The sequence below is a fragment of the Balaenoptera physalus genome (assembly GCF_965194825.1).
Source record: "Balaenoptera physalus genome assembly, chromosome: 8".
NCBI classification, from domain to species: Eukaryota; Metazoa; Chordata; class Mammalia; order Artiodactyla; family Balaenopteridae; genus Balaenoptera; species Balaenoptera physalus.
In genome coordinates, this window is record NC_138887.1 from 91,121,156 (window position 1) to 91,134,006 (window position 12,851).

Genomic DNA, 12,851 nt, shown 5'->3' on the forward strand with positions numbered 1-12,851 from the left:
TAATTCATTTACAATAGATCAGTTACTTGCTATCTTACATCTTTTTATTCATTTTAGGGTTTAATTTCTTCTCCCTTTGTCAGTCTGACAATCATTCTCCCTGATGGAGAAACCAGGAACAAAATAGGAGTTAGAGAGTTTTGTTTTCTCTTTATTATCTGCTGCTACTAACTATAAACTTACCTTGTTTTGATGTTGTTGTTGTGTTGTTTGTCTTTTTTGCTTGTTTATATTTGTCATGGTTTTGGAGAAGTGGGGGTGGTGATAGGGCCTTAAACATAATTTAAAAACAGGGAATAGATGGTTGTCTTTAGCATTTTTTGTTTTGCCTTTATTTTGTTTTGCAAGCTTCAGCTAACGTGGAGTTGTAGCTCTCCTGACATTATTCTGAAAAGCTCATTTCTCTTGTAGCCCTTCATTACATGCCCTCTTTCCATCTTTTTTTACATGTCCTTTAGAAATATGACCTTGTGAGAGATCTCTGTGCAGCCATAGTGGTTACTTGTCACCCCTCTTTTCTTCCTGAGAGGATCATTTGTGATTGCAGTTTCGATTAGACATTTGGAAGCTGCTTAATCCTCTTAAACCATTTTTCCTTCTGCGTCTCATGCCATTGAATCACGCCTCTTTTCTTTGAATTTTTTGAAGTCCACCTTACCTTCTCTGATTATCCTAAGTCTGAAATGACATAGTAACTCTCTCTGAATGTTCCTATCAATTTTCATTTCACCAACTATTTTTTTCTTCTTGGTCAGAATTAGGTCCAGAGTTGAAGTTCCCCTAATTGCTTCCTCTACCATCTGGGAGATAAAATTATTACCAAAGTAAGTCAAGAACCTGTTGAGTGCCCTACTTCTAACCAAATGAGACTTCTTCTAGCAGATATCTGGATGGTTGACACCCCCATCACCATACTTTCTTGCTTCTGTATGTGTATTGTGTTGTGACAGGATGCATCATCTCTATCTTCCATTGAGCTGGGCAGTCTGTTCTGTACTCCCCAACCATTAGCACTTCTACTGCTCTTTCCTTTCTCCTTCACTCATAAGCTCTTAGCATGTTTCTACCCCAGACTCATGAGTTTCTACATAGATGTATGTTTTCTTGGCCAGTAGTGCTACTCTGCCTCTCCTCCTAAGAGTGCTATTTGCAATATAAACAAACAAAGCAAGCAAGCTAGCCCCAACCTGTCTTGAGTTCCCAGCCCACCAACTATAATCTTATAGCTAATTCCTCTGATACTGTGTCCACCACTCAGTATTATAATCTCAATTTTCACTTCATTGCCCTGGACCTATATTAATGTGTCGGCATCTGAAGCCTGAAGTGTTGCTTCCCAATGCCCAACCCATTTATTTCTCCAATGAATCACTGGGCAGTTTTAGCATCATAATTGTTCTCTCCAAGTCATATCTGCTGCCCTCCACAGTAATTGGTTTTACAGCTTATTTTCTGGGCATTTTTTTCTCCCTACCGCCCCACATTCAGTTTAAAGCCATATTGATCAGTCCTGCCTGAAATTAGAGGGACTGGCTAAAGAAGTTACAAGACCCCTCCTCAAGGCTAAGATTAACTAGTAACCCCAGATCTCACATAAGCCATAAATTCAGCCTCCTTTTCCTACCTGGCTGTTGTAGTTTATGAATAGTAGAAGTAACATTTGGTTTCACTTTCTGTTTATTTTCTCTCTTGTGGTCTGATGGAGGTTCTGATAAGTAGGGAAATGACCACAAGAGAGGCAGTGGAGAAAGCCAAGGGATATGTGCAGATCAGGACCTGTGTGGTCTGCTCTGGCCTCACCATTTCCTTATTACATTCCCTTTCTTTGGCATTTGGGTTGTTGTTCTATGATTTGGAAGGTTTAAATTTTCAAGAGTTCCCCTTGTTCGTTAGTTGAGTGTTTATCCTTTCTGACTTCCTATGTTAGAGGTTGTTGAAAGGATTAAATGAGACGATATATGTTAAGTGCCTGGTACAGTGCTTAGTATAAATTAAGCAACAGGTGGTAGCTATTATTGTTAAAGGTGTGAGATTTAACCCTTGTTTGCTACTGAGGCTGAATCTAATTTTGAGCTCTTCTGAAATAACTCTACCTGTAGGTTCTTCCGGTACTCTTCTCTGACATAGAAAACCAGTGCTAACTGTAATGAAATGTTGCAGCACTGCTTGTTAAATGAATAACTTACTTGATTTAATGAATTTCTCATTCTGAATAAATCCTTAGACTAAAGAGAATCTGTGTTTAGTAAATAAAAGTAAACTTTATGGTATCTCTAACTTTGAGTGTCAGAAGATGTTTAATAACAGCTATTATCATTGCCATCGTTAGTTGACATTGTTGAGCATGTACCACATGCTGGCTACTACTGTACTGAGCACTTCTCATGCATCACCTTACTTAACCTTCACAACAACGCTGTGAACACGTGGATTCCATGTTGTTCTCCATCAGGGAGGCAGAGTAATAACTTGCCCAAAGTGACACACTAATAAGGGGCAGCGTCCATATGCTCCTAACACTACTCATCCTACCTCTCAAGCTAAAACACAGACATTTCTTTTGTACCATTATTTTGTGTCAACAACTACAAACAGGGGTGCATGAACCAGTTGGCCACTCTGCATGTTTTGGCATAACTCCTGCCCTTCTGCATGCACTCCTACAGCTATTACAATGTCCTTGGATTTGTAATTGATGGCGGCTGTTATCTGAATGGACAGGTGTGCAACTGCTTATATTCTCTTGGCTGAAGAAGAAGCAACAACCATTGCTGAAGCAGAAAAGCTGTTTAAGCAGGCCCTGAAAGCTGGAGACGGCTGTTACCGGCGTTCTCAGCAGCTACAGCATCATGGATCCCAGTATGAAGCCCAACATAGTAAGGTTTCCTCCAGGTTGACGTGTTGGGGGATCAGAACTGTAACATGATTAATCAGAGCAAATTTTCAGTCCAGTTCAAAAGACACCTCTCCTAGATTAGAATAAATATTGTTTTTTGCCTTTCTTTGTTTTTATTAATTTTTCTTCCCCACAAGAGCACAGCACATAATTAACTTACAGCTTCATTACTGTTCATGTTTTCATGCCGGCCCATAGATTTTTAACTCTAGAAATAAAGGTAATAACCTTTAATGGTGACCCTTTTTCTCCTCAGAATTCTTACATATTTCTGTTTATCAGTTGCTTCTCTGTCCCATAATTTTAAATCCTAATTGGGAAACAGGACTTAAATTAGCGTTAATGCTATCAGAGGTTTTGTCTTATGGGTCTTCTACAGCATGGGTTGCAATAGGACAGCTAAGAATATAACAGCTATTGGTGATTGTCTCAGTATTTAGCTCTTATTTAGGAAGCACTGCTGTTGGCTCCTAGGGAGAAAGAGCCATGAATTCCTAATTATGTATCTTTTTTATATTTAAATTATTTAAAATAATGGTTTCTTTTATTTAACATAACTTTAAAATGAGACCTTTCATTTTAGTACACTAAACTGAGAGTCAGTGTTATTTTGGGGGAATGGTATAAAAACAAGACAACAAAATCATTTCTGGAATTTCTTGAGCTCCTCAACTTGTCAATATGTTGGTTGTTTAAGCAGAAATTTAGTGATCCTTGTGAGAGGGAGTGTTTTCATTGTCTAACCAAACTTTGGGTTGTTTCTTTAAAATGGAATTTCTCTCATTTCTCTCTCCTGCGTCTTGGAGAGTAGGAGTGTATCTCCTTCATATTTGAGATTATAAAATTAAGTTTTAGTCTTAAGCCTGGATTTGGTGCAGAAACTGAATGTATTAGTCCCTATGACTAAGGTACAGTGAGATCTTTGCATTGTGGCCTGTGTATATAAGTCTGTCCACATAACCCCTCAATACACAGGTTTTAATTTTTATTCTTAGTAGTATATATGTTAATCAAGTCTCTAATCACCATCTATATCTTGCTTTTTAAAAAAAATTATGTATAACACAGTGAATTTTGAAGACATATATAGTAAATGTCTGTGAATTAAATGAGGATTAATACATAAAATTACATAATCTGTATTATAACTTGAGAAATTTTCTTTATTTCTTTTCTTCTGTAAATTAATCCCTTCAACCTGTTGCCTAAATCTATCCAAAAAAATATAATCACATCTTTAAAGTAATTTGTAGGCACTTGGCAGATTTTCAGCACACATCTTGTTCTCATTGTTTAAAACTTGAAATGTTAGGACTTTGGTCTTAACATCTTTTAATAGCTGCATATTATACATATACTTAATCTATAACAGGTGTGTCATATTTTTCTAAAACATGGTAATTTTATTGAGGATTAAGTACATACATGTTCTCACTGGTCTGGAAACATATCCAGAAATACACATAATTAAATAAGAGATTAAGATGAGAAGTTGTTAATGTACTTTTTAAGAGCCATTTTAGTGACTATTATTACAACTATTTAGCTTGTCAATACTGTCTCTAACACTAGGGTAGTTTTTCATTTTGTTGCATGGTCTATTGTCATATCTGGAATGTGTTATGTTGCCATTTAAAATTGACTGCTTTGGGGACCTGGAGATGATTATGATGTCACTAGTGTTAGGGAAAGAATAATGTAAAACAGAACTTCAAGATGAGGCTTCTCCAGACTTAATGTCAAGAAGGAAAAAAAAATAGTTCATCAGGATGCAACCTGAGATTCACCTCTTTGCATCTTCACCAAAAGCATGCACGCTAGAAGAATGTGGAATTCTTGCTTGTAAACCTCATGCAATGTGGGTATGTTCATTTTCCCAGCACTTTGTGGCAGATGATTTTATTTATCGAATATTCAACATCCTAACTCAAAAGCATGACTTAATAGTCACATGATTTGACCTTTGGAAGTCTAAGTACTTTGACTTTACTCTGTTTGCATTCTGCTATTAGCAAAGTTGTCAGTGCTCCTAGCAGTAAGGAAAAGTCAAAGGAGCAGACTCTTCTCTCTGAGGTTTTCCTTTAAGGGCATGAAACATATGCCTCTGTATTTTTTCTTGCTGCTGAGCTGAAAGCTCTTTTTTTTTTTTTTTTAAGTTTTGGTGTTTTATGTCTCCCTCTTCAGGACGAGACACCAATGTCTTGGTCTACATCAAAAGAAGGCTAGCAATGTGTGCCAGAAGACTCGGGAGGACCAGAGAAGCAGTGAAAATGATGAGAGATGTGAGTTTGAATTCATGTTTGGGAACAGTGACAATGCACCTGACTTACAGAAGGAGGAACCCACTGAATGGGGCCACAGCAGATAGTACCACTGATGGTGTGGTGGTCCCATAAGGGCTGGGGTTCTGTTCTAGCTCCAAACTTAGTAGATGAGTAATCTTGGACAAGTTACTCAACTTGTTTGTGCCCTGTTTCCTCATCTGTAAAATGGGGATAACAGTAACTTTAGCAATAACAATACACTAATAATAATGATTACTACTTAGGAGTGTTGTGAAGATTAAATGAGATAATACATGCAAAGCTTTTAATAGAGTGACTGGCCTATTAAAGAAATCTCAGTAGATATCCTTATTATTAGACCTTTGGGACTGTAGCCAGAAGCCAAGAATGAGATCACCCATTTTAGCTAACTGACATTTTTGTGTTTAGTTGTTAGGAAGATTTGAATAAACTATGGCTCAAATTGCTACTCTCAAATTTAATAACATTATGATCTAATCTTATTATAGTCACTTCAAGCATTTTCCTAGGTTCTTGAATCAGGATATTTTATTAGTGGTAGTCAACATAATAAGAGAGAAAATAGGTGAGAGTTTTAAAACAAAAGAGAACCAAAGGAGGTTATTATTATGTAACTTTAAATAAAAACGGTGGTTTTAAGGGAAACCAGTTGAGGAACTTTTACTTCTACATTTTTTTTTTTATAGTAAGAAATACTTTTCATAAAGAAACTGACACCAGTGGGAATTGTATTTATAAACCATTTTCTTTTTAAAAACAATCTCAGAAAGCCTTTGTCAACGTTTTGTTCTACTGTCTTCCTGAATTAGGAGACAGGTAACTGCCCATTATAAAAATAAAAGAAACGAGGGGTAAGATAAAAGTGGCATCCTGCCCAATTCTCAGCTTTTGGGTTTGAGAACAGGACTGTGTAAACCCAGTGAGCCTTTCCTCAGTTTGTCTCTGGAAGGGCAGTAATTCATGTAAATTCCCAGTTACTCTTTGGTGGTGGGAACCTGCACTCCAGGCTCACCCCTGGTTATTTCTGCAAGTTACAGTATAATGTGAAGGCCCAAGTGAGGCCCATACTTCTGGCTCGGGTTCTGGCTGCTCCATTAAACAGCCACCAGACGTGAGGAGAGGAACAGAGGAGGGAGACTCCAAGATAATTCTAACTTGACTGAAGGTGATAGATGCTTCTTAGGCAAAGCCACTGCAAGGGGGATCTCCCAGGATTAAATTCTTTTGGTCGAAGGAAGAATTTAAAGAATGTTATATAGTATAAGTGCTAAATTTTAGAAAAGGAGATTTCTGTAGAAACATGACTTGCTCGCAAAGCTTTTTAACTTGCAGAAATTCCAGCTTTTGATATAGTGCAGAAACTCTACCAGTCCCTGAAAGAGCTGAGAATTTTATGAAGGATGGGGTATTTCTCTATCTTGAAGTGGCCCAGCCACATTCAACCTTTAACAAGGTATTTTATATTTATTGCCTTTTCTTAACCTTAATTAGCCTGGGACGGGCATGCATGGAGGAACAGATTTTGGTGATTTTCTTTATTATATGCTTAAGCAATTTCATAGGAAAAACAAACTCAGATGATTTTAATTCCAGGTTTTTTCAATCAGTCTCATGCTGATTGTCATCATTTTTAGTATGTACATATAAAATTTCACATGATTAAAACCAATATGTCTATACTATGGTTTGATTTTTGTTTAACCTTATTTTATATTTACAATCCCATTTATTGACTTAGTCTACAAATAGATCTTGGGGGAAAATTTGGGATCCAGTGTAATAAATGCTGGGCAGGGAGTAAGAAAACCTGCAAGTAACTCTCAGCTTTGCTCTTCACTGGCTTTGTGACTCAGGGAAAGTTCCTTCCCTTTCATGGGCTTTGCATTTGTCTTCTGTAAATTGGGGATAATGATTCTTACCTAAAAGCGTGACTGAGGGAGTCATGGGGACAATGAAATGAGATCATGTGAAAACACCTGGCATATAGTAGACGTGCTTACCTTTTTTCCCTACTTTTTACCCATTACATAATTATGTCTTAATTTGCTGAACTATTCTACCCTGATGGGCATTTTGGGATATTTATGATTTCTTTTTCTTGAATGAATCAATTAGTCTCTCTCCTTCTCTTTTCATATGTGTATACACACACATCCTTATACATGTATATATCTATAATCCTATGTATATATTTCTTGGGTTACTTTCCTAAAAAAAAATCTGTCATATTATTAGACTACCAATACATGTTGCCTTTTGACTGGGTTTACGGAGCATCCAGTGGATATGGGCCCTAGTGTTGTAACCGTCCAGTGAAGGACACTGTCAGACACGGTGGAGATTTGTTTTGAAGAGAAATATCCAAAGTGCTCTTTCCTTCCGAAACTGCTGGAACCCTAAACGGAGGAGGGGAGGTTGAGGCCCCTCTCTCTGTTAAAGCCGAAGCTGGTCCCCACCCTGCAGCAGACAGTTGGGCCAGCCTGGCTCCTCTCAGGTCACGGGTCATGCGTAGACAGGGACTTCCCTCAGGGGCCACTCCTTCAACAGCGTGCCCACGAACCATCTTGCTGGGAAGCTTCCTCTGATAAAACAGCACGCTGGGTTCCAGGCAGCCTGCTGATAAAGCATTAGGGCAGGAGGATCTAAGTTTTCATTAAGACACAGCTATCCTACCCCATATGCATTAGTCAAAACTTTCCTAGAGCAGATTTTAAAGTGGACATAGAAATGGCAGCGTCAGAATGCCTTCCCTGTAGAAAGTAGACTCTTTAAAACATTTCTCTGGCAATCCCTTAAGAAAGGGAAAACTGTTAAAAACTGTTCATTAGTGATTTATCCTGAAAGAGAATGAGTGGGAATTCTGAGAAGGCCAGCTGTCGATGGTTATGGATCAAAATATTGATCCTGTAAGTGAAATATTGATGAGGTAAGAAAACATAGGCTCCTTAATGTCAAGATTCATGGTTTCTCGTTTTGAAAGCAACACATTAATTATTTTGAATTCCCAGGATGTTTTCTCAAAAACTCACTTTAATTAGCTTCCTTTTGCAGTCAAGAATACAAAAACACCTTCCTTACTGAAGGACTATTTGGCAGTGAATAGAGCTAATAAGAGAGCACGGTGGCTTTTGAACTTCACTATAAGGTGTTAACTTATCATTCAAAATGAAAAGAGTTACATTTAAAGAAAGTCTTTCTTTTTCACATTTAAAGAAAGTCTATTTGCTTGTTCTCATTTGGGGGAATTTCGCCCCTTTTATTTTTTTAATTTTTAAAATTTAATTTAATTTTATTTTTGTTGTTGTTTTTGTTCTTCCCCGCCTCTTTTATTAACATTTGATATATGACACAATTTTTCTCTTTTTAAATTTTACCATTTAGCTAACCTCAAATTTTCCCTCTGTCTTTCCCTGGCCCTATTTGAGTAGATTGGAAATAGAATTCATAAGGCTGACTGGTCTGGCCCCTTAGCCGTACTCAGTCAGAATTGCCGTAAACTGGTACGGGTGGGATTGTGTGCCCACATAAGAGGACCCTCTTAAAGCTCCTCTTGCCCCAGGTCATTTGGTCTAGGGTATGATTTCCCAGTCTTGGCACTGTTGACATTTTGGGCCACATGTCTTTGTTGTGGGTGTCCTGTATTGTAGGCTGTTCAGCAGTATTGCTGGCCTCTACCCACTAGATGCAGTAGCAGCCCACCCCCTTGTTGTTCCCCAGTGTGACAACCAAAAATGTCTCTAGACACTGCTAGTCTTTAGACATTTGTCCCCTAGGGGAGGGGCTGTGCAAGATCATTACCCATTAAGAACCACTGATCTGGAGAATCCTACAGCGAGTAGATATGTTTTAGGGCAGACATCAGATTTTTATTCACTCTGCTTGTTGGTAGTCTGAGTTTCCCCTATGGTGGGTGCAAACCTCTAAAGCGTCCCTAGAATTGATTAGCTCCTACTAGAACCACTGACCTGGGACCAGGCTGGTTTGAGGAGCTATTTTGTCTCATATGGGATTCCCTGAATAGGTATCCTGGGGTATGAAGAGTAAATGAACTTAAAGATTTTGGCAGTGTCCTAGTTGGAGGGATAAGAAAGAAACAGAGGTAAATATAAAGGCCTGATATGGGGTAGCAGTCTTCCTTGGTCCTTGTCCATGCTTCCAGATCATCGTCTGCCTCTCTTCCCTAACATCTAAAGCTCCTTTGAAAGTTGACCGTTAGGCTCTCAGACTTTACCACCTGTTTTGCCTCCTTTTGGTAGTTTTCTGCAGACCTCTGAGTCATTCTCCCTGATTCCTGTTTCACCCGCTCTCTCTGCAACACTACCTCTTTCACTATCCTAGCCTCTCATTTGACACAGGTCATCACAACCTTCTTAAAACATTTTATTTATTTTAGGAAACCATGCTTTCTAAGTTCTCCTGAAATCGCAGTCTTCCTGGCTAGATTCTCCTCATCTTCCTAACTTCCCAAATTTGAAGTGTCCCCTGGCCTGTCCTAAGCCTTCCTTTCTATTTCCATCTACAACTCTGGATGACGACATTTAGACTCAGAGTTTTAAATACCATCTAAATGCTGATGAACATTTCTGTAGTGTTTATTATGTTCTAGGCATTATTTTAAGTGCTTTACAAATATAAATTACTTAATTCTCATAACAGCCCTTGACATAGGTGCTTGTTCAAGGTTACATAGCTAATGAGTATTTCTGAGAATGTGATCTTCCAATCCAATCACCTGCACCAGAAATATCCAGGGTGCTAGTTGAGTACCTGCTTCACGGGGTTAGTGTAGGCATTAAATGGAATAATCCATACAAGGCACTCAGCACAGGACTTCACGAATAAGTACTCAGTTAGTGGCTATTCTTACCATTACTGTCTAAGATATATTGTTAAGTGATAAGGAAAGGCGTAAATATTAGGTATAGTTTGATTCCATTTTTTTTCAATTAAAAATAGATGCTAATATCAACCAGTGGTTCTCAAACTTTTTGGTCTCAGAACCCCTTTAAAATTACTAAGGACCCCAAAAAGTTTGTTTGTGTGGGTTTATCTATTGATATTTACCATTTTTGAAACTAAAACTAAAACTAAATTACATCCACAAAGACCCTGTCTCCAAATAAGGTCACTTTCATAGGTACCAAGGGTTAGGATTTCAATATATTTTTTGGAGGACACAATTCAACCCACAACACCAGGTTATATATAAAAGCAAAATATAGACTCTTTGTCAATACTTTTATTCTTTCTAAATTTCACTGCCTATATCAGATTAGCTGAAGGCATGTTTTATATTCTTTAGGCCATGTTAAACCCTTTCTCAGTCTAGCCGGTAAAGGTTATAACTGCTAAACACCCTTCTTTTCTTCTTAGTCGGGGCTCTTTATAAAAAACAGTGAGAGGAAACTGCAGTTACCTCAGCCCTGGGCTTGTATCCTTCCTGCATTTTCAGCATCATTTCCATGATTCCCAGTTGAGAACTGGAGCGCTTTCAGTTTTTGTCACGTAAGTTACATATTGAGTATTACTATGTACCAGACATTTTGCTAAGAAGTTTACATATACCATCTCATTTAACTCACACACCATAGGTGTCCTATTAAGTTGGAAGAATAATTTGTACTCACTGTAACAAGTCAAAGAATAAGGAAGTTATGATCTCTCCTCCACTCTTGCAGTGCCATCTCACTGAGGTCACCAACACTCGTGATTCAGTGTACATCTTTCCACCCCCTTTTCTTTGCTCCTATAAATACGTATCTGATCATGTAAGGGTTTTGAGCAGAGTTGACTTGTATCTTAACCAAGTTTCCACATGAGAATTAAGCCTTCATGGGGATGCTCACTTTCCGAGCTTCTTCCATGGGGACTCCCTCTTAAAGAAGACATACAGCCTTTGAGATAATATAGTGCCATTTCTCCTGATCTCTTTTTTCACAATTATATTATCCCTGTTTTTCACTGTTCTCAATTTTATCTCAAATCACTTATTCAGGTGATCCCTTCATTAAGGAGAGATTAGGACCAATGAACAGAGAGAGACAGGGTTTTTGAGCCAAATTTTAAAAGCATACGAAAGGATAAGTGAAGCTCATTAGATTTTGAGCGTCTTGAGTGCTGGTGTGTGGTATTTAGTTTTCTTGTGTGTCCCTCTCAGCACACTGCACAGTATCTTGTAGATAGACAGTCAAGAAAATATTTGAGTTGGTGAATCAGAGCTGTGGCATACAAACTCCCAGTTAGCACTTTGCACCTGTGACTTTTGTTTCCCAGCCTTTGTTAAGACACCTCTTTGTTACTGGTTTAATTCTACTGATTTTCTACCTTCCTTAGAAGTGGTAACATTTATTTTTAAACTAGTGTAAATTAAAGCAAGTTCTATTTAGAATAGTATTGTAGATGTTCATTCTATGTCATCCCTTTTAGGTCATTAGAAGTATCCTAGGGTGTAAGCAATTGACCTTTGGGAATTAATTTAATAGTATTGGTATTAATAGCGAGAGGATGCGCTTTAAATGATTTGCGAAGTGGAGCACTTCTAATGAAAGCACACTTTAGAAAATATAAACCTCTGGGACTAATCAAACTCTTTGGAACATTAAGGACTATTAATTTGCGTTTTTGTCTGCTTATGTTCATGAAGAAAAATCTTCATGAAATTAATGATTTATAAAAAGAACTAGTATGCCCTTCCCAAATTGTTAAAAAAATTTGAGAGAATATTCTGTAACGGAAATTCTGTTTTTATTGCATAGGTAGGAAGATCTTTTTAGGAGGAAAATTCTAGCTGGATATATTGGAGGTTAATTTCTATTCCCTTTTATCTCTTTTTCCTTATTCTTAAATCCTCTAGTTTCATTCCTTTCTTCCCTCCACCTTTCCATTCCACAGGTCACATTTCCCTTTTCTCAATATTTCCTTTTTTTCCTTAAAATTGTCTTGGATTATTATGAATAACTTGGTTGATGGATTGTTTTAGAAGATGTTAAGTAGATTGTTGAAAGAAGTCAAGTACCGTTATGTAGGCGTGAGGCACGGGAAGAGTAGCATTTTAATATGTTCAGGCGACCAAGTATCACTTGAACATAGTTACTTTCAAGCTTTTAAGACAACCAGGTATATCATTAAACTAAAGACAAAGTGTGCAGCGAAATATGTTAATTCCTAGTAAGTGTTCCTGAAGTGTTTGTTGGCATGTTTTCTAGATTCTATCTTTGCTATACTCACAAATAAAGAAAAAGTGAATCTTGAAAGCAAATGCTATCAATAGTAGCTCACTGATCTTCAAAGGCTATGACTTTGAAAACTTTATAGACCTTTGCTTTTTTTTTTATCATGATTTGCTTTTCTGGATTTGCCTGATAGATTAAGTTGACTTATTCAATAAATTATTGGCAATTAGTAATTTATATAGAAAGGAAAGGAAAATTATTTAACTAATAAGAGCAAATAATAGATTTATTGATTATTGACTTACCTTGTTGCATCAGTAATGATGAAGCAGTTTCATCAGCATTGTACTCTGTATTCACTATTCAGAGCAAAGGGCGGGTGGCAAATAATCCCTGAGACAGATGAGAGTATTATTTTATTTACCTTAGGTGTTGTCATTTACATGAAAGTCTTATTTGTGGCATAATAAATTCATG

At 37.4% G+C, this 12,851-nt stretch overlaps 1 protein-coding gene across 9 annotated transcripts in view; it reads left to right on the plus strand.

Annotated features, from left to right (window-relative positions):
* Positions 1–12,851, plus strand: part of ST7 (suppression of tumorigenicity 7) — a 298,480-nt gene that overhangs the window by 172,009 nt on the left and 113,620 nt on the right. For 5 of the 9 annotated variants that reach the window (XM_082472341.1, XM_082472342.1, XM_082472345.1 and 2 more), the window contains exons 7-9: positions 756–824; positions 2,722–2,876; positions 5,081–5,178. In XM_082472341.1, the coding sequence (XP_082328467.1) occupies positions 756–824; positions 2,722–2,876; positions 5,081–5,178 (322 nt within the window). The remainder of the gene's footprint in view (positions 1–755; positions 825–2,721; positions 2,877–5,080; positions 5,179–12,851) is intronic. The other 4 variants (XM_082472346.1, XM_082472348.1, XM_082472344.1 and 1 more) reach the window with 1 other exon arrangement.